General features: G+C 46.0%; 1 protein-coding gene across 1 annotated transcript in view; it reads left to right on the top strand.

Annotated features, from left to right (window-relative positions):
• Positions 1-23,104, top strand: part of LOC119454071 (carboxypeptidase A1-like) — a 54,366-nt gene that overhangs the window by 18,973 nt on the left and 12,289 nt on the right. The window contains 4 exon segments of the mRNA XM_049667900.1: positions 3,654-3,784; positions 3,786-3,857; positions 5,093-5,177; positions 6,600-6,781. Coding sequence (XP_049523857.1) covers positions 3,654-3,784; positions 3,786-3,857; positions 5,093-5,177; positions 6,600-6,781 — 470 coding nt within the window.

Here is a 23,104-nt window from a genome sequence, read left to right as displayed (position 1 = left end):
CATAGCAAGCAAGTGCGCACCTCCGCAGCATACGAGATAACGTTCCGGCGGCGAGCGTCGGCGTTGTCCCACGGCGTAACCGAGCGAACGAGCACAGCGAAAGATGAAAGCGAACGCGCAACGCAGCGCCAGAAGAAAAGCGTAGTGCCACGCAAGAACTTGCGACGACAGCTACGAGATGGCGCCAGAGGAGCGCGCCGTCTACGCATCCGCGCCAGCGGCGGCGCCGGCCGAGCGGGGGTCAAAAAAAAAAAAGAACCAGAAAGCTCGCCTTCTCGCATAGCGTTCGTCGCAAGCGTTTCCCGGTGAAGATTACGGCTGCATAAGCTGCAGCTGTGCGGCCGTTCTATACAGTACAGCGCCGCAAATCGCGGCCCTGCCAGTCCGTGCGCTGATTGGTGCGATGCCACAATACATCGCGAAATGAAAACATGTATAGAGCTGCGCTCAAGTTTCGCATTAGGTGGTACATCGTAATCGTCGGTGAATTTTCTACTCTGTGAAGCAGCAGAATGTCTGGACCACGAAAGCAATGTTCGGTTGCCTTTAAGAGGAAGGTGATTTTAGGTGAAGAAAACGTCAGCAACTGTGCCATTGTAGGAGGCACTTCGGCGTGTTATACGTGGATGATTTTTTTTCTCCTTTTCGCTATCTCGAAATCTCGTCTCGTAATATATGCAGGCTTTTACGGTATTTATTTATTTATTTATTTATTTATTTATTTATTTATTTATTTATTTATTTATTTATTTATTTATTTATTTATTTATTTATTTTTTATTTATTTTTTATTTATTTTTTATTTATTTTTTATTTATTTATTTATTTATTTATTTATTTATTTATTTATTTTTATTTATTTTATTTATTTTTATTTATTTATTTATTTATTTATTTATTTATTTATTTATTTATTTATTTATTTATTTATTTATGTTATTCATTTACACTACAGTCCTTGAACACAAGGCTATTGCAGGTAGGTATACCTGTACATATTTATACAGCAACATATTGCGACGAAAAAAAAAAAGAAATACGTTCAGGCAAAGGCTTCAACAACAAATATACATAGCAAAAAGTACTTCATCGATGTCATCACGCGTAAAACCATAACAGGTTGTTAAGGCATTCTGTGTTACTACACTATCAAGCAAGGTTGGTCCAGTCCGTTTAGTTCTAGCAAAATAGGAATATTTGTAACAGTTAGTTCCTGTTAGCGATCGTTTTACTGAGAGAGAATGTCGCTTGCGCGTAGCGTAACCACTGGAATAACTAATTATTTGCGATGTGTCAATACAGTGGCACCCATTCATTAACTAGAGAAAGAATTCCAAGCGACAAATACGATTTCAATTGATAAAGGACGATAGACCGCTTTTCTTATAAGGTCTGTGATGGATGTACGGCCATGGGAATTATAAATAAATCTCACGGCATCTTTTTTACACTTTCTTATTTGTAAATTGTTGGTCTTACTATAGGGGTCCCAGATCATTACAGCATATTCTAAGATTGGTCGTAGAACAGCATTATAAGCAAGTGACTGAGTTTTAGGTGTAGCAAAGCGTAATGCGCGCTTTAAGAACAGTTTACGAAACGCATTTGCAAAGACATTATCAGTGTTTTTTCTTTTTTTTTTTTTTCAAGAAAGGTTATTGGAAGTCAAGAGGTCCGGATACTTGTAGCATGTGACTTCAGAAAGGGCGTAATTAGTGATATCATTCTGTTATTGGAGTCGGTTTTTGTTTCATTGTTATTATTATATATGCTGTTTTATCAAAATTTATCTCTATTTTCCACATGTCACATAAACATTTTTCATTTTTAAGGTTGTTATGTAGCCTGATTTGATCCTCAACGGAATAAACTTTTTATGGAGAACACAGTCATCAGCATATTGTTATGGGGAGATGTCAAAAAGTGTTTATGTACAATATTTGCACAGTGACAGGCAGTGGCACCAAAATGACAAAGATGGCGGGCGGTGGCACAGCCCGCGCCCTCTTTCTCGTTTGCTATGCAACTTCTTTTTCGTCCACATGATAGGTGGCTCATAACATTATAACTTAACGTGGACAGGGTGATCAAGGACAATATCACTGATAAATGTAAGAAGTGGAGTGTTTGTAATCAGTGTTTGTGCTGTAGTGTTTGTAATCAGTGTCATGCAATGTGGCCACAACGTCAGATATCGGTCCGGTTGTTTAGTGTATGTAGTCGTGTTGTTTCCACTATACGTCGTGTTTTGTTTCATTTCCGTTGCCCCATCGGAGCCAAGCAACAATGAAAAAGGAAGGGAAGGGGGGGGGGGGGGGGTAGTTCTGTTGGCAGTTGTGCCACGAGGCCTGTCACATCCTTCACAGGAGGCTGTTGTACATCGCGGTTGTGCACTATGGTCCACTCCTAACGGGAACACTTCACAGATATTGAAAATATTATACCTGTAATATGTTTCTTAGACTATGCCGCGTAAAGGTGACTGACATGATTCAGTAGGCAGACATTGAGGCGTAAGCAAGAAACTAGGCCTGAACTGAGCACCGCCAACTATCTATAAGTACGCAATGGCATACATAGATTGTGATGATTGCAACATCTCAACAGCTGCGCCACTTGTGAGATGTTGCACACTCTCGATTATCAAACGGACGTTTCTATATGTACCTCGTATCTCTTACAACCTTGCGGTTTCGCGCGCACTGTGACATGCTCGCGTGCACTCAGCACACCTCCTCGAGTTTTCGGTTAGATGCCTCCAAAGTGCGTAAGGTCCACCTATAAGGCTATTAAGAAAGGCGTAGCGTAACTGATGCTGGGATCAAGCCTCTGTCTTCCAGCACAGCAGCCCAATGCTGTAACTATTAGGCCCCGACCACCTGCATGCTTCTCTCGTGCCAAAGTCGCTCTCTCTTAAACGTCTGACTCCTGCGTCACGTGCCAGTCACTCGCATTCTTCCCCCCGTGACCGCTTGCGCTTTAAGACGCTGTGTGTGAGTGCACTGCCAAGTGGGTGAAGTGCACCAGAAATGCTATCACTATAAACGCGAGTCTACAGGCGTCCATGGCATATCTCAGAGCTAATTGACAGCTGGATACCTGAGTGTTCCCTTTAAGAGTTCACCCTACCGTACGGCCCCCATCACATAAAACCAGAACAACCAAGATTCTTCTCTAGCGGTTTAAGCAGGAAAGACGAACGGGTGCTTTACGCGTGTTAGAGTTAAGTATGATGGAGGCTGTACCTAGAGGCATAGCTTGTCCGAAAACGTATTAATTTGCGCATTATACGCGATTTACCGAAGACATGAACGGCAGAGTACACGCTGGTAGTGACATCCTGTGGCACATTGTCCAACCTTTGCGTTAGACATATGCTTACTCGTTACACAGGTGACCTTGCCCGAAAAAGCTTAACATCAAAGCTGCGTCTTAAAGACTACATAGCTGCAGCCGCATTACACCAGCGGATAAATAGAATAAGGTAGCTTACTGCAATAATACAGCAGTGTTCTCTCTGGTTAGACTCTGCAATACCAGGTGGCGCCACCAATCCGGCCGCTCACGTTCACGTCTCCGGCAGCCCGGTATTGCGTCGCAAAGGGCAGTAGTAAATTTACAAACAAGCTAAAACTCTAATTAATGTGCTACAGGAACCCGCGCCAGCAGCAATCCCTGCCAGGAGACCTACTGTGGCGACTACGCCTTCTCGGAACCTGAGTCCCGGGCCGTTCGGGACGCTCTGTGGGCCACCCGGGGTCGCACCGAGTTCTACTTCTCTGTTACATAGCTTTGGTCAGCTCTGGATGTTCCCTTATGCCTACAGCGGCGACCCCGTTCCAGAGTACAACCAGCTGGTGAGTTGTCCATCACTGGACCGGGTTGACGAATGCAAGCTATCGCTGGCGTTGGTTACCCAATGCTTTATTTTTAACGCAGTATTTTACGTTTAACCGGCTCGTTCAGGTTTAATAGCCTTTTATAGGCAAGCCTCACCTCCTTAGGTTAAAGGCGGTTCCTTAAGTTAAACTAACTTCTCCACGTTAGATTAACTCACTACTTTAGGTTAAACTCACTTCATTAGGGTAAACATGCTTAGAACTTAATGAGAAGCATCCTTATTTGGGTTATACTCACTGGCTTAGTTTGAACTCACCTGTATAGCTTAAACTCAATTGTTCACTTTAAAGCCATTTTTGTGTGTATTTCCGTTCAACTGGTTCTCTTATATTTATTCTACTCTCTGACCTGCTCGTTAAACTCGTGACACTGCTTTATTTTGATACCTTGACCGAAGGTCCCAATACAGTCTTTGACTATGGGACCTCCGTTTGTATTTCGTATCTCTCCAAACTTGTAACCGCTTTGAAGCAATGAACTTTTAAGCTTGTAAACTTCTTTAGGTTAAACGCAGTTGTTTGCGTTGAGCTCACTTGCTTAGTTTAAACTCTCTGCTTTACGGTAAACTCTTGTTACGTGTAGCCGTAGCACTACGTTGTTTAGGTTAAAGGTACTTCGCAACGTTTCAATCAACTTCTTATGTTAACCGAACTTCTTTACGGCAAAGCACGCTTGTTTAAGTTAAACTCATATGGTAGAATAAACTTTCTTTACAGTGACAGCTATACATACTCGGTATGCTTGCTAACATTAGCCGTGCTCTAAAAAAAATTTGATCAATCATCTGGTGCGAACAAAACGAAGTACGTATTGTTCACAGTCGAGTTGAGCAATCAGTAGTTTTGGTTAATTACACTCATTTAGTTATTTGCAAATGCTAACCTTACTTGTTAATCATTGCCAATTGACAAAGCGTAAGTTAAGAAGTTGTAGACAATTATACGAAACATAAAATTGGGATGTCTTCAGCAAGGTACAATCAGCGCGCTTAATTTTTCAAGGTGAAAAAAGAAAGCCTGCGAAATATGAAAAATGCCACGCAATTAATTACGGACCCATCCGCCTCTGCCCTTTACGCAGCCCACTGGCGGACAGCTCCGACCAAACGTGTTCATGAAATTTCGAACGCTGGCCGTTGCGATCAGGATGACGTGAGCTACTTATTGTCCTTTTTTGTGTCCTTTTTTTTCAGATGAACATCTCACTAAGGGCGAAGGAAGCTATCAAAAGAGTTCAGGGCACAGTATACACGGTTGGACCAGTTGCAAAGACGATATGTAAGTGTACAACTTCACGCCTTGCTGCTACTGCACACTCCCCGCAGCGGTAATTGTCTTCCGAACAATCTTCAGCAAATATACTTCGTTTGTCGTTTAGGCGGCTTCTCCACACTCGTATTAAGCCGTTATATCGTTTCGATCCAACGTTATGCAAACAATGTGCAGCTGCAGCCGAAAAAGATTGGCACAAGTGTCTGATCACCCGAGCAGATCAATTGCGGCACGCGACGCTGTTGTGCCCGAGCACGCCGAAAACGAGAGTGCCAGGCACCTCCTTTGTGAAGCACTGAATCATATGGCACTTTAGATACCAGTGCGCACGGCAACAAGAGCACCGCGTACCGCAACTTTCCTTGCTCCGGTCATGGGCCACTTGTGCTAATCTTTTTTCCGCTGTAGCTGTACATATACTTTATTAGCTTTTACTGAAAACAGCAAGTTAATCGGATTTTTTTTTTCCATGGAGCTAAAAGAGCGTCCCACCTGTCGGCGGAGTTGGGCAGAACTATCCCATGGAACGTTTATAAATCTGACAAATCTACCCTTGAGTAAAAACAAAAAACAAAACAAAAACGTGATGTGCGTGCTTATTTTAATTCACTATTACTTTTCTGGAATCGTAAATTCACCAAGAACTTTACATACTAGTACGGGGGCAAATGATTGCGTAGGGCTATCGTTAGCGTGTACAGCTTACATAACACGGACAGCGTTAACCAATGGCCGCCTTATGGATGGATGGATACATGATAATCAAATTCGAAATTTGGCAGTGGCCGATGTCACCAAGCTTGTTCTTTTTTACGTTTCTCGTGCACGTATGAACGGTCACATCCGTTGTCGCAAAACGCCATCTATAGGGCACGCGGAGAAGCTGTCGTGCTGAATCGCAGCACCCTCGAGAGGCACTGTTTGCGCTCGAGCCGCCCAGCGCCGCAAGCCGCACGCGTGCGGTCGTGCGAAAAAATTGCATATGTCGAACACCTTCGCACAAATCTCGATTTACACTGTGTGTGGTTTACACTGTGTACCATTTACACTGTGTGCAGAGTGTAAACCAAAATTTGTGCACAAGCGTTCAACATGTGCAATTTTTCGTACGACCGCACGCGTGCGGCTTGCGGCGCTGGGCGGCTCGAGCGTAAATCTGCCTTAAGAACACGTTGCGCCAAGCGGAGATGCATATAACGCGAACGGGCCTCTTTTTTTTTTTTTTTGCCCTATAGGACGGCCGTGTAGTGTTTTTTTTTTCATTATTATTATTATTCTATGAAGTATACGACCCATACTATGACTGAATCACTGTCACATATAGTGGAGACCGAAAAAAAAAGAAGATACGACAGTGCGGCGTCCGCCGCGATCTTTGACTGAAATGAGCGAATTGGAAACTACAGGTTCCGCGATGCCACTTTCCAGACCAAGTATCCGGGAGCAGCGTGGACTGGGCCTACGAGAAGATGGGCATCACGAAGTCCTTCGCCCTGGAACTTCAGCCGTCCTGGTTCAGGTTCGAGGGGAACCTGGGTTTCCTGCTCCCGGCGAAGGACATCTTCCCCACCGTTAGGGAGACGTGGGAAGGGATCAGGGCGGCTATCGCCTAGACCACGGCTCGCCATTCACACTCTCTTGCACTGTACCACGGACATTATCGCGAGCCGCTGTAAAAGTGACGCTGCGCTGCTATAAAAGGTAGCTGATTGTGCGACAAATTGTGAATGCGCAGCACTGCGCATTGCAAGACTTTGTATGTCTCAGTGGGACACTGACACTGCATCAGCATAACACGCCTTCACAAACTGCGTGACAGCGCCCAACAAACAGTTTTATAATGTCTGTTCTTCCCTCCTTTTTCTCATCTATTGTACTTCTTTCCCCTTACTCAGTACTGGGTAGTCAACCGAAGATATCGTCACCGAAACACCTCTCTCTCTCCTAAATATCAAGTGTCCTCCCGGGAGCAAATTGTCAATTTTGGAGGGGCCATCTCTCGCTTCAGTGAATTTACTTACAAGACGCGAAACACGACGTGGAATGGACGGATCGTAGCCTGTGGCGCACCGGTTCAAATTCATCCTCGCCCTTCTGTTAGCAGATGCCCCTGTGCTACAAGGTGTAGCGTGATGGGCTTCAAACTCTATCCAGGTAGCTCTTGATAAGTGGCTTTCGGCCGGATCAATCTCCGGCAACTTTTGCAAGGCTAGGTCCGCCTGCAGCGAGCACATCTCCTCCTATAGACCAAGGTCATTTCTTGCAGCCCGTCTCCAAAAGTGTCTATACGGGCAAAAGAAATATCAGTGCTTCTATCAGCACGACCTTGAACGCCAGCGGCGGCATACTGCAAGATTATCACCATCGTCAAGTTTTCATGGAAACGACAAGCGGCATAAACAAAAGAGCCCCAAATAAACGATTTCAGACTCTGTCTCATGCGATTTCGATACGAGGTACTTTGTATTGGTACCGCGTGAGAAAGTGCTACAGAATGCGCCGTCAAGGCATCGGTAAGTTTTTTAAGGCGACAATTTCCTTGCCTATACTTCTGTCGTATGGCGTGGCTGCTGCCGATGTACTATGGCTGCTGTCTGTTGCTGGGTCGGTCGGTATATCGCAACGTATGTTTGTGGATATGCACACAACATACAAAAGGTATATGTGCGCCGAATGCAGGTACGCATCAGCAAACAGGCTTATTTAACCTTTGTACGCTGACCGACAATGTAATGCCAGTGAGCGTATCCCTGTTCTGTGTCATAAAATATAAGTTCCAAATAAAACCTCAACATTTATTGACGGATCTTAGATACTTCTAAACCACACCAATCTCTTAATGTAATAGCGCATTATGTTCAGTGGATTCTGTGATTAGCTACATTTTCTTTTGATTTCGTCATCTGGCATGCGCCACAAGATGTGCGCTCATTCTCGGCCAATCCTCCAGAAAGGTTATCATCGTCATCATCATCAGCCTATCTTTATGTCCACTGCAGGACGACGGCCTCTCTCTGCGATCTCCAATTACTCCTGTCTTGCGCTAGCCAATTCCAACGTGCGCCTGCAAATTTCCTAATTTTGTCATCGCACCTGATTATGTGCCGTCATCGGCTGCGCTTGGCGCCCATTCTGTAACTGTAATGTTCCACCTATTATCTACCCCACGCATTACATGACCTGCCCCGCTCTGTCCCCCGCTCCATTCTTTTCTGTTATTGTCAACTAGAATATAGGATATGCCCATTTATTCTCTGATCCACACCGCTCGCCTCCTTTCTCTTAACGTTACGCCTAACATTTTTCGTTCCGTCGCTCTTTGCACAGCCCTTAACTCGTTCACGAGTTTCTTTGTTAACCTCCAAGTTTCTGCTCCTTATATTAGCACCGGCAGAATGCAGCGGTTGTACACTTTTCTCCCATGCAGTCAAGATTTGGTAATGCCTGGCGTATGCACTCCAACCCATTTTTTTTATTCTTCTGCAAATTCCTTCTCATGATGAGGGTCCCCCGTGAGTTATTGACCTAGATAAACATACTCCTGCACAGACTCTAGAGGCTGACTGGCGACCCTGAATTCTTGTTTCCTTGCCAGGCTATTGAACGCTACCTTTGTGTTCTGCATATCAATCTTTAAACACTTTCTCGGTTAAGGTCCTCAATCATTTGTTGTAATTCGTCCCCAGTGTTGCTATATGCCGCTGTAACACACGGTTACGCGTGTGTCGTACTTTTCTGTCTGTGCACCTGTCATCGCCATAATTCCCTCGACAAGTGACAGAGATCGCCTTCCTTCTCGTGACGTCACTACGTAGGTACTTACACAGTTCATTAGCCTGATTTAGTGTTTTCATTTAGGCATAAACTTTGAATGAACTTTACACGTGGCATCAAATGAAAGTAAGCACAATTGTACGCATCACCGCTAGTTGCGTTGCACTTAGTTAACTGCTTCACTAAAGCCTGGCTTCACGCGGCTTTCAATATGTTCATCGCATCCGCACATTTTTTGTTCGTACAGCTTGCACAATATGGATATCTTACTGAACGCATGCCAGCTTTCCACGTGTAAGAAACAAGTCAGTTGCTTATCGAGCTGATTGTTTGCGAGGCAACTTTGTTGAGTCGGTAGTTAGGCAGCTCTTAACATTTTCTCACAAGGCCACCAAAGTCCGATTGCGCTTCCCGAGACTGCGCGAACGCTTCTAACTGTCAGCGATCAATATTTTGTGAATGTGTTTACAATAATTGCCTTTTTATTATTTTTCTTGTCTTTTATTTTTATTTATTTATTTTTCTCTCGTTTTCGTGTAGCCTTAACTCCATAGGCAGGCGCCCTACAATGGGTGGACGTCCACTATAGATGCTGGTGCAAAATATTTTGGGGGCAGCTCGCGAGGTCTCTTTCTTCTCGAGGATCGATATTTTGCTGGTTAATATGGCATTGACTGTATGACGGAGCAAAGGCAGGTACTGGTGTCCTCCACTCGGCCTTCGTCCGGTAATTTTCCTGCCGTACAGTTAACATTCTTGTTAAAGCGACTTAGCTTATTCGCCGTGTTTGATGTAGTCCTTACCAGGACGTAGCAGCAGCGGCTGACGTGAACGAAGAGCTAATTAACTGAAATTTACAAGACTTAACGGACTACGCGGCGCAAACAAATGAATTCAATACTAAGCAAACCTGCCGGCGCTGCTTGCAATCGTCACTGAGCGCAGGTCTAATAACCTTGGTCACGACCTTGAGCGCGGGACTTATGAAGACCTACGAAGCCTTGGCCACGCTTGCTGCGATCGATACGCGGAGCATCACGTGACCAGTCTGGCACCACCATCAACGCAGCATGGCTACGTGGCGGTGTCTGCTGATGCACCCTTTCGGTGAGATATTGATGGCATATTGGCCATGCGGACAAGGCGTTGATCCTCGATGATTTGCAAAACGCTTTTCTAAAAGCCTCGCAGCATAAATGGGCGGTTCACGCGCTGCAGGACACTACACAGATAGAAATAGCGGCACTCACAACTTCAGCAATGCCGAGGACACGAACTAGAACACGAACACTACGTAAAAGAACCATGGGAGGGTGGTATTCAGCCCAGAAGTCATCTGTAGTGCGCACTGCATATACCAACTCATTACGAGCGACAGGTGGACATGTGCATCATGTGAACTATGTACACATTCAGTCATTCAATGTTTTACACTCTGCGATCGATCGGCGCGAGAACATTGCGCGAAACCATGATGAAAATGCCAATAATTACAACTGCCTCACTGCCTATGTGGCATAAGGCCAATGTCCTTTGTCTAGGGCTTGCTACAGGACCATTCGACACTAAGCAGGCTTGCAGGACCGTAATCATTGTCATATGCTGGGCTTATACGCTTTGGTTGCTTCTGCAACCAAAGTGTGACAAGCTGTGCTCATCAGAACCTTACTAACCAGGAAATAAGCCAGACTTTTGCTGAGGCGATTAAACATGATGCAGGTGGTGAAGATATAGTGTCTACACTCGCGACAACCTTTTGCGACAATGAAGGGCTTCTTTCTGGGCAATGAGCTTCTCCACACGTTTTACATGTTTTACTACGCCGAGTATTCCGGCAGCGTTTAATGGCACTTTTGGTTTCTCGAATCAGAAACTGGAAACAGCGTAGCTTCCACTTGCTACGGTTTCACATTTTGCCCAAAGGCGCAAGAAAAAGCACTAATACAGCTCAACACACACAACGGTGTATGTTGTCTTATTTTGCAGCTGTGTATAAAACGTCTGTTTCCTTTTCTCCAGCTAAAGCTAGCGCGCATGATAATGTGGTAAGTTGTTCAGGAGCGCTCTTGTGTCATCGTCCCTCAACCAGCCTTTACGTCCCCGTTCCCTCATCCCCCTGTGCAGAGTAGCGGTCTAGAGCACGCTAGCTCAGGCTGGCCTCTCTGACTTCCGTTAAATAAATTATCTCTCTCTTTATCTCTCTCTTTCTTTCTCTTACTTGTGCGCGCTTTGCCACTGTAGCTTTGCTTTCGTTATCACAGAAAATTGTCCCTGAGTAAAGCTTCATCCCGCCCGACCCTCTAAACATAGTTCCGCAGGGATCACAAGTGATGACACATGGGCCTTGCAGAAACAAAAATGTAAATCTAAGGTTGCACAACAGTCGACAGTCGGCTTGTGGGGGCGGTGTATATAACTTTAAACGCGGTGCGCAAAAAAAATAGGTGAAACCCATTGCTCTCTCCGCTTTGACGCCACACTCACACATACTAAGCGACGAACGCCACGCAAGTAACCTGAGAAAGATAGTAGGCCTAGAATGAAGAATCCCTCAGGTGGTGACTTTGCAGAGTCGTTTAGAGCATAACGTCACGTTATCTCCGGGCCTTACTTCAAGTAGCTTTCTGGCGCCGCTGACGGTGCCGTCGCAAAGCTTTTTTTTTTAATGAGTACTGACGAAACTGTAACCTGTAACAGCGTGAAACCATCATCGCACCGCAGTTGTTGGGAGAGTCGATCCAGAGGAAGCTCGAGATTGTGTCGTCTCGTCTGTCAGGTGGAGCAAAACAAACTGTCGCTTGTCACACCTTCGTATCTCTTCCGTTTTATTGCGATAGCAATTATATGGACACTTCAACCGGATTTCTGCCGTCGGCGTCGCCGTCGCCGTGAGGTTCCGTATAGATAAAATCTTCACCGCGCGCCGTATGCCCGAGCGGAAGCGTGCTGGGACGCGCGCTATCACGGAGAGCGAACGCACTCAATCTCCCACGTGCAAGCAACGAAGCGGGAAGCCAGCGCCGGAGGGAGCGGGGGGGGGGGGGGGGGGGGGGGCGCACTTTTCCTCTGCCAACAACCGCGCTCGTCGCTCGCCGCACCGTCTCTTATCTCCACACGGCTCTGACCTTTATGCACTATGCGTTCGCCGCTCAGTTTCTGTTGAAGCGATAGACCGCACGTACCTTCGCCTGCTGCTGCGGCGTATATATGCGCTTGCTGCCAGCGTTTTGACAGTCGTTGTCTGCAGTCATTCACTGTGATCTATTCATGTTTGTTTGTGCGTGCTCACACCACGCTTGTTCAATCAGTTAGTAATAGTCGGGCCACATTTTCCAACGCACGCTACACATGTAATGCTGCCCGGATCGGCAGTGCAGCGCTACAGGTGTGTCCCTTCGCACGCGCGCTGCCCACGGGAAGCGCTTCTCATCAACACCACCGTTTCAAACGCGCCTTCTCGTGGTCATCGAGTCTCTCTTCATGTCGGTCTACTTACGCCGCAGCACACCTGCTTACTTAATCAGCTCATGTTTACTACAATTCATATTGCTACCAAAGCCGCTCACCTTACTTCGTATGACATTGCTGTGTTGCTATCGCATTCATTGCTTCGCCCTTAGGGCGAAACTGTGACATTTTTTTAATGCGTAAGTATCCTTTGGCGAGTACCCCAGCTCCGCCACGTGAAAGGTGTAATGCCTTGTATCTGCACAAAAATGCGTAATTAGCGAAGTTAAGGCATTTAATCGCTATAATAGTGTAAATGTAGACGATTGGTAGCTTATGAGCGCTAAGGATTCAACCAAGAATAAAATTTTAAAATGTCGCAGTTTCACCCGAAAGGCGAGGCATCACTTGCGATAGCAAATTAGTAGAGAGCGCTATACGGAGTAAGGATAGTAGTTTTATCAGCTGCATAAACTTGGACATGTAGCAGCACCAGCAAAGCCCAGAACTGTTGTCGACACCGTCGGCGTTTTGCCCGCGTTCGCACCGAAAGCGCGTGGCGTTGGTGAGTGTTGCCGGTGCCTCTGGCGGCGGCTCGGAGGTTTTCGACGAGATCAGAACGGGACACTCGTCGAGCAACGTCGGAAGTCTTTACCACCTTCTCGCCTCGCAACGATTTTATATAAATACGCACTTGGTGCCGCAGCTGAACGTCGCCTCCTCTCCCTCCCTCCCTCCCGTCCCCCCCCCCCCTCCCCGGCCTTTCGCGCTACAGAAGTCGCGTTTGCTCTCCGCCGTGCGTTTGCTCCCTGTGAAAGCGCGCGTCCCTCGCGCGCTTCTACTCGCACATACAGCATACGGCGCGCGGCGACGATTTCCTCGCCGTTGGAGTTCATACGAAAACTCACGACGACGGCGACGACGACGCAGCCGACGGCAGAAATCCGCTTGGAGTGTTCATTTAATTGCTATCGCAATAAAAAAGAGAATGCCCATAGAGATACACAGGGTTCCATAGAAAATGCATGCAGCAGCTTATAGTAGGGGTGGACCAATTTGAAATATGGGGGTGGGACAACTTAAATTGGGGTAGGACAACTTGAACTTTGTGGATGGGCCACTTTGAAATTTGTAGGTGGGCCAACTGAACTTTAAGGGAGCGCCAACCTAAATGTGGGGGTGGCCCAACTTGAAATTTGGGAGTGGGCGAACTTGAGATTTTGGAGTGGCCCAATGCACAAGTGAACGCTGCTGAGCGTCCTTCCATTTATAAACTACTCGCGTGCAAGCGAGCGTGTTGAGAAGCTTGGCGCCTCTCCATTAGGTCTGAGGCGCAGTTAGAGCGTAAGCGTGAGCTTGCGCGGACAAGGAACGCGCGCGAAACACAGGCTTCCGAGAGCGAGAATGACATGGCATCGCGGCTATGCACTCTGCCCTCACGCAACACCTCACGCGCTACTGTGGCAGCTGGTGTTACCTTTCGCACGCTCCGCACCGCCCAGCTACCGCTGACAGTCAAGGGCTGTGGAATCGCCTCCACCTTCTTTCTTTTGAACAGCGGAGGTGGCGGTGGTGGAAAAACATTTAATCAGAAAAGTACAGAGAGTTGCACTGCAGAAGCACTTGGGTGGTCTCCCTATTCCGGAAGTCCCCTGGAAATGATCGCCGCTCGGGCGCAGGCCACCGAGGAGCGTTGAGCATGATTCTAGATTTTCGCTCCAGTGCGGCTCTGACAATAAATTATACCATGCATATGCCCCACCCTCACCCTCAACTCGCTCAGGAAGGCGTTCAGACCAGTTTCCGATTATCCATCGAACCGTATTTTGGGTAGATCTTGAAGATAGGACAGTTTAAGAATATGGGCTGATCCCGAAGGTAGCGCAGTATAAAAATGTGGGCGTAACCTCGTTCACGCAGCTCTGCTATGAAAAAAAAAAAAGACCCTCTAAATTTCTCCGGCTTCGTCTTCGTCTCAAAAGAATGCAATTCGCAAACTTTGGATAGTCATAATAGATGAGTTCTGGCCGAATTTCGTTCCTAACTTTTTTCCGACTAAATTCCTCGTTCAGATGGACAAAATATAAGCTTGCGACTCCATTATTAAATTTCGGACCAGAAAGAGTTAACAAAAGCAGGTACCTGTAAAAAAAGAAAGAAAAATGAGCACACCTTAAGCACTTCTTACGAGTTGTGAATGCGAAAGCATTAATTCAACGCCGCTAAGCGGTCCTTAGAGTTTTGCGCTGCGAGTAATGTGCCATTGTGGTACGTACCACCCAAGCCAGCAAGCCGCTGCAGCCTGCGGTGCCAAGGCCGCATACGGTCTCTGCTCCGTCGAGGCGCACTGGTGACGTGGCGTCGCGGCGATCCCCTCTCCCCTCACGCAACACCCGGCGCGCCATCGCTGCAGCAGGTGTTCCGATTCGCCCGCTCTGCCCCGTCGAGCCACGCTCGTGATGGGGCGTGGCAGCCGATGGGAATTTAGGTGCCGTTTCCCAGATACAGACGCCACCGGCTTTTTCGCTCAATGGGAACGGAAAAATATGGTGAACGTGCTAGTCCGGCTGCGGCAGACACATTCATTTACATATACAGCGCATAAACATCAGTATACCTCTCTTTAGGGTGATATAATATGGCGGCTTGAACAGTTTAAGCAACACGTATACACAAACGTAGGTTCAGTGGGAAAACTGTTTTGTTACATTTATCGGCATGCCTAGAGCAGCACGAACTCGGAGGTGTGTGTATCGGCCAGGCTTTCTAGAACAATGGCTTGGTCGCGGTCACTATACCGGCGTAAACAAACCATGAAGCCATTCGCGAAACAATGGTTCATACGGAGATCAAAATAAAATAATAATAATGTCGCGGATGTTTGTTCACTGGGTCGGTGCCCAGCAGACCTCTTTATGGTCAGTTGCCGGGCAGACATGCCGTACGTTTCGCACTCTGTGTTAACTTTAATTATAAATTAAATTCTGTGAGTTTGCATGCCAAAACCGAAATCTGATTACGAGGCACGCCGTAGTGGGGGGACTCCGGATTAATTTTGGCCACCTGGAATTCTTTACATGCGCCTAATTTTGAGTACACGAGCATTTTTGCATTTCACCTCTATCTAAATGCAGCATCCGCGGCCGGACTCGAACCCACGACCTAGAGCTCAGAAGCGCAACAACATAGCCACTACTCTAACGCGGCAGGTAACGCCATTGACATAAGTAGACCTCTCGTCGGAAAAGCGCCACTGCTGTCATCATTACGATACGCCCGGAACTTGAGCGTAATATAACAGATTCGGAAGAAGTCGACTACACGTACACCTAAGACACTGTATATTATTTGTCATGTTTATTGCTCAATTTTGTTTTCTTTGGTACCGCGTCCTTACAGTATACCTTTATAATGTAACTAAATGGCCTTGAGGGGTGGCCTTGGTGTAATCAAATGGCCTTGATTACCTCGATGTAACCAAATGGCCTTGATGTAACCATATGGCCTTGATTGATGACCTTGATGCAACCAAATAGCAAGACTTCTCTTGTTCACCAGCTGTTAATCATTCCTCGTCTGTTCTCGTGTTAAAGTTGTGTGTCTTTCCTAACTCTGCAGCGCTGTATTCTAATTATCACCCCTTCAAGACTACATCTTCCCGTGAAGCGCATTTTTGTGTCGTTTGTTTGTTTGTTTTACTGTGTCTAGGCTTCCGGCTCAAAGTCAGCGGCGGAGGTGATTGACGCCCGCCAGATTATCGTAGATTTATCCCCTCACCACAGCAGACAATGCGGCTGCTACCTTGTGTTGGACCGAGCGACTGATAATAAAGACGCCCTTGAGATATTTGCGATGACCCACACTGAGAATTGCGCCTACAATAGCCTCAGATATGAAACAAATTGTTTCCGACAGTGCACATTACACACCGCACCTTGAAAATAATTCAATTATAGTACACCTTATAGCGCGATTTCTGAGAAAGCCTTGACGAGCATGTTAGATAATACCGGAGATTTTGTCGCTACGGCAATAAAGGGGCCAGTTCCGGGAGCGCTGAGATTTGTTCAGACGAACCGCAGTGTGTTAGACATGGCTCGCTGGCACTTAGACCTAATCGCGATCTTCCTGGTCAGTGTTCGCGGCTTCTGGACGTTGCCTGCCCCAAGCGAGGCAGGCCCAGTGGACTACACGGGGTAAGCAGTAGTTGCAACAAAACAGTGAATGTACTGCAGCCTTTAGACGGGCCTAACTGGGGTCGTATATACTATACAGAGAGTTTTAGCACACCGCTGCTCTTATAAGAGGAAAGCTTACCTCGGAACCAGACTTGTACGCGTTACAGATAAAGAGTAACCGATTACGATTACAATTACCTCTTTCAAAAATTTTGTTGATTACGGCTACCGAATACAGCTCCGCGAATGTAACCGAGCAATTACTAAAAAGTAATCGATTACATCAAGGTTAATTTCCTCTCTACTTTACTAATGTTGCACAAATACAGTAAATAGAACTAGCTGTCCTGGCTATTTCAATGCCTCTTCTTGAGCGCTCCACACGTTGTTTATCTTCACTACGAGCTGATTTTCAAAATTTTGTTCGATAATTTTCCCTGGCTTTCTTGCGAAGACATCAGGCAGCAGCACTGAAATCTCGCTAGCTGGAGAGAAGGGCTCTGTTGTAACGTACGAACACCTTCCTTACAAGATTGGGGGAAGACGCGCCCGACAGGGCCAGTGAAAAAGTGAAACAATCTCCCATAGGTTATCTCCTGGTATCAACATCGGAAGTTGCCACCGCTCTATAAAGATCAGTTTTAATTGGTTGTCCACCATCTAATGGACCTCTTAATTCCCGGTGCCTTTTCCTCGTTATCAATTTAGACATAAACGACTAAATGTAACAGATGCGAGCATACCTCCCCGTTCCTTGAAAGGGTGGGACAATCTGTAATAATTTCGTATAAAGCTATGTGCGTAATATTCAGCACTGCGATACTATTCGCGTCTTACAATCGCAAAAAATAGGTTTATATGTGACACATATACGGGGGGTCCTTTTTTTTCCTTAACAGAATTTGTAAAAAACACCCATGGCATGTAGCACAATTATGCATCGTTATAGAGAATACTCTCGAAAGTCGGGCGTTATTTGCTTTAGAAATCTACTGAATATTTGACTAACAAATTTTTGCTAATTAACATTTTACCAAACAACTTCATCCTACATATTGCAATTTATGAATGGTAGCTGGTTACTTGACAATGGCAATGCGTTTACTTGACAATGCATGGATACCTGCCTGTCATGATGCTGAGGCGATAGGTGACGGCATGAGGGACGTGACTAGGCCCCTAACACCATGTGCTAATTGTTTACCGGGCAGAGGAAAAATACCAGGAACTTGTACAGTAACAGCATTATGCAAGACAAATTCCAGCATACAACAATATAGGTTTCGTAATACGAGATACACATTTATAGGAAGGTTATACAATAGAGCTGTTAAACAATAAGTTTCACAATGGGATCAACGAAAGTCGGGTTGACTTATTATGCGAAAGTACAAAGTTACGGTTTATGACACAAAAGACAAGATACAATATGGGTACCACAAGGGATGTCATTGACGATACATGTGAGTATTGTGAGGGTAGTGTAGTATATGTGTTTTTACATATAAAACACTAATGCCAACTTTTGTTACGAGCAACTATAACAGCACACTACTGCCTGAGAAAAAAAAGAAAGAAGGATCTCATGAAAGGAGGTCATTAAAGAAGGATCTCGAGTGCTTCCTAAAAACAAGCATTCGAGATCCTTCTTTAATGACCTTCTCCGAAAGTGATATCCCCTTGTAATGGATTCTGATGATGACAACACTTTCGTGATTTGCGTTCGCAAAGCTAGCAATGAAATGCGTTGGTGTTCCAGTAACCTTTAAGCTTCAATGCATAAAACGCCGTTTTGTTTAAGTGAGTGGAACAGTGAAATTCTACCTGAATTTTAACTGCGGTTATCTCAAAACTGGTGCTAATTGCAAAGTTTGTTCGAAGTGTAGGTGCCTTGTGAAATCACTGGCTTCAATTCGTGTATTGCAAGATGTGCCCTAAAGAAATTAGTCAAAAAAGATTACTAGTGAAACTTTATTAATTTGTCAAAGATGCATATAGATTTTTAGTCTACTGTCCTCCTCTCCGAGGGATCCAAGTTAATAAGGAGATTTGTGCCATCTACGTGCCACTGGCATTTTTTTTTAAATTCTGCTAATGTTCAAGCAAAACACACATGAAAACATATTCGTTTAACGGCCGAGAGGTCGTATAGGGCACTAAACGAAGAATAATGGAGTAGCAGCGATTACCGCCTGTGAAGGCCGCTTCAAAGCACTTCGATAACTTTATTATGAGAAAAAAGCTCAGAGGTAAGCCTTTCAAGTTAGTTGTGCAAATCTGCAAGCCGGCAATATTCAGGCGTTGAAGCGCAGCTGCACTACGCCGATTGTGGCAAGGAGGTAACCCTTGTGCATCTTTTCATCGTTTAGGACACTGTGATTTCCGCCAAAATAAAGTGATCAAAGCTGCATCGCTTAGTATAGCTCGTTTCGTCAAAAATGTAACTTGTAACTTGTTACATGTAAGTGGTTACCGAGAAAAGTAATTGAATTTCAACAAATCTTACCGAGTAAACAAAGTAATCATTAAATTACAAATTTACGGAAAGACGTGCATGATTACAAGGAATGTATAATTAATTACATGTAATTCGTTGCGTGCAAGTCTGCCCGAGACCGACACCAATTTCCCTATGTATATATATATCAACCGCCCGGGTAGCCTGCTCCGGACCATCATCATCAGTTGCATGCACTTCGCTCCTTGAAGAGCGAAGTGCATGCTAACACTGTGCAATCTGCTGAAGAACGCGGTTCCAATCGTGGATCATGGGAAATCAAGGAGGTGAAACGTACTGCTAACGCATTTTTCTCGCATTTACCACGGAATCGCCACAGAGTTTTTCCCCTCTTACGTAACCTGCGCAGTTTGCAGTAAAGCACGCTACTATACGCTACGTATTTCTTCACTCGAACCTAAACATTTCTCGTGGTTGCAAGGCAGCGCTGCCCGCGTATCGTTTCTTGTGGAGTCGCCGCCTTCTACGCTGTTTAAATTCGCTTACCTTGCTCGACCAGGCACCGGCTGGTGTCCGTGACGCCCACAACAGCAGTCCAAGTCGACGCTCTGGCGGATCTGACGCATCGACTTCGGGTAAGTGACAGGCGTATCGGCCGAATTCTGTCCGCACGATGACGCTCCTGCAGTGTCGATTCACCTTAAAGCGAACGGTTCGAGTGTTCTGTACTACAGTGAACCGTTTCGTACATAGCAGGCAACACTACGAATGTTAGAGATACTTATGTCACTTCTCGCATTCACAATCAAAAAGTAGTGCGTCATATACGAATGAACGACATAGGTATACGTCATGTATTCTTCGACGTAACGTTAAGTCTCATACTTTAAGCCGCAAAATATGACGCATTTATTACTATGTAGAAGGTGTCGCAGATCTGAACCTACCAGCAAACGACCGGACGGACACGTGTCTGCGACCAGCAGCCGCAGTGCGACGCTTGCGTTCGCTACCAAAGCATAGTATATTTTGTATATTTCATGGTTATCTTCAACTGCCCTTGTTTTCTTTACCGAAACACTTATGTGCACATCGTACCAAATGTCTTGCCACGCAAAAACATTGCCCATCGATTCAAGCGCGCTGATGCTAACCGCTCGTCACTGTATGTGTGTGCTTTTGTCATTTGCCCATTTCTCCGTGTCATTTTCGTGAATTCATTAGACATGCAAATGTTGTAGAAATGCCCGCAACGAAAGTTCCGAAGAGCTCCAATGTTTTAATATAAATCAAGTCAAATCGATCGCTCATAGCGGATGCAGTGATCGGAAACTGCTTGATGAGGATGCGTTGCACTCTTTGTGCCAACGCCGCAAAGGAAGTCGTTACACAGCATTTCGGCATCATACACGGCCTGTCGCCCTCATTCATTCGTGTATGCAGCTCGACGTCTGGCAACAGTGCTCGCAACGTTGGCTCGTCGACGCTTCTGCGACTCGGCCCAGAAGTAGCTCCAGAGTTCATGGCAACGGCGTCGCGAGTGGGTCTCAAAGTGACTACAAAGTGCTCAAACCTGCAAAAGTAAGCCTTACCGAGAGCGTTTCCAATGTTCATTGCTTGGCATCGCCAGTAACTTGGAAGTTTCTCATTCGCGTCAAGTCCAAGGGAGTGGCTTGCATGCAGCATTTTGATCGCCGGCAGATTTGCGCGCTTCTTAAAGATATTCGCGCGACTTCCCTCACATTGTAATTTTTCGAGTGACAAATGAATGAGACTTGCATGAAACTTAAAGATATTGTCAATCGTCAAACTGAATAATGTGCTACGACTTGGTGTCACTTTCATAAGGCATTTCAACCATGGCTAGATTTGATCGATCGATTGATTCACTGAGTTCAGCTTTCAATGGCAGCACTGCAGCTAAGATATGCCGTAGGTCGTGAGGGCCCCAATGAATTTTGACCTTCAGGAGTTCGTTCACGTGCCTTTCAACCAGTTCACAAGCGTGCTTTATTGTTATTTTTTGTACGTCGCCCCACCGAAGTGCGTCCGGCGCATTAGGGAATCGAACCTACGCCCTCCTCCTCAGAAGTAAAACGCCATTGCCACTAAGCCATCACGGAGTTTGAGCGTAAATTTACTCACACATGTAGTATGCTCCGTGCAAGCCACCTCAGTAGACTTTGAGACAGGCAGATTGCCATCACAACCAATCACAAGGGTTGGCGACAGCAAATAAGTAGATTCTAGCGCGAAAAAGACAACAGAAGGAATAGTAAATGCGTAAACGGGACACGCACCGTGTGTATTCTGTGCGAATAACGTCTGTTTAGAGAAATAATCTACTGATTTACTGTCATGAGTGCTGACTAGCCCCGCAATATGTTCTTACGTTGCTGACAGAAATCAGTGGTTTACCCACCACGGGTGATTCAGTGACTATGACGTGCTGCGAAGTACGGGGTCGCCGATTTTGTTCTAGGCCACAGTTCTAGGCCTTGTTCTAGGCCTTTACTAGCGACCGGAGTGTCAAACACGCCCATGTGTCCAACTTTAGGTGCACGTTTAAGAACCCGAATCGGTCAAACTTAACCACGAGGCCTACACCAGAGCGTTTCTCATAGCCATTGTGTTACTTCGGGTAGTTAAAGCAGAAAGACATAAGCTTCATATACATTCCGCATAGTATCCGCAACATTAAGGCTTACAGTAACTGCGTAAATTGGTTTGACTTTGAATGAATTGTGTATATCTTCATTGGCGCTGGGCAATCGTAATGGCGCGTTCGTGCAAACGGGTACTCATGCTCCTAAAGAAAACAGGCATTGTATGAGACATCGTACGCACCTTTCGTCCTTCGGAACGCGGAAACTTTTTTTTTTCGTCCGGGCTTTTTTCCACCGCTTTCTTGGATTGCACAGGGTGGTGCCGAAAGTTATTCGCACTTGAATTTTCTTCCGAGAAACATAGCGGAAATCTTTGAGAGCTTTCTTGGTCGAAAATTTCAGCGGCGTTTCCTTGAGCACCGGCGGTGCAGAAAAACTGTCTGCGCACTGCGCACACGCGCCCTCACCGTCTGCAACCAACCGACTGTCTCAGCCGCTAGAGACTGGGGCCCGGCTGGGGCGCGATCGGAGATATTTGTTCGTTTCGCGTTCTGTTCAGTTGCTGCGACGTCACAAAGTGGCAGTGAGCAAAATTTGTGACAGCGGAAGGAGAGAGCAGCCAATCGGCAAGCGGTGACGTTGTTTTGGTGACGGCAAAATGATGACACACTCTTTTCAATCATTTCGATTACGAGCACGTCGTCTGCTAGGAGCAGAACGCGACGAGAGATATGAAGTTCGAGCGGTCATCCGCTCGCTACGAAACCGACTTCACATGGTAGGTACGGCTAAAGCCCCTCAATTCATTGAGGGGCTTTAGGTACGTCTGGTGGATTAGATTGAATCCAAGCGGCGGCTGCGGCTACGTAATGGCTCACCGCTTGCCGATTGGCTGCTCTCTCCCTCTAGTTCTAAAAAAAAAATTGCATACTGCCACTTTGTGACGTCGCAGCAACTGAACAGAATGCGTTTCAAACAAAGATTTCCGATCGCGCCCCAGCGTAAAACCAAGCGATGCGTCATTGCGACGCTGCCGAGGCGATAAAAAGTAGATAATAGAGAAAATAAAATGACGTCCAGAAAGAAAGAATTTCAGCAGTACATTGACTATAAGAGACGTAGCAGCTGAGGGATTCTGGATAACTGACAGTCTCTAAACTGGCGCACAAATCTCGGTACATGGGCGTCTTTGCATTCTATTTCCATCAGAATGCGTCCTCCGCGGCTTGGCCATGAACCGGCGACCTTGCGTTCAGCAGCAGGACGCCACCGCGGGTTAAAAAGAGCAATTACGGTGTTAACTCTTCACATTCTAAGAAGAAGTGTCTCAAAGAAACCAGTTAGTACCAGTGATTCAATTATGGATGCGTGCTTATATTACCAGATAGACAAGTTTCACGTGCAAAGATTAGCATGCAGGCTCCCTATGGCACCCGTGCCGATCAACTTCGCGAATGTTTGGATGCGCAG

Source organism: Dermacentor silvarum, chromosome 5, assembly GCF_013339745.2.
Source record: "Dermacentor silvarum isolate Dsil-2018 chromosome 5, BIME_Dsil_1.4, whole genome shotgun sequence".
Taxonomy (NCBI): Eukaryota; Metazoa; Arthropoda; class Arachnida; order Ixodida; family Ixodidae; genus Dermacentor; species Dermacentor silvarum.
This window is presented reverse-complemented; position numbering and strand designations above follow the sequence as displayed.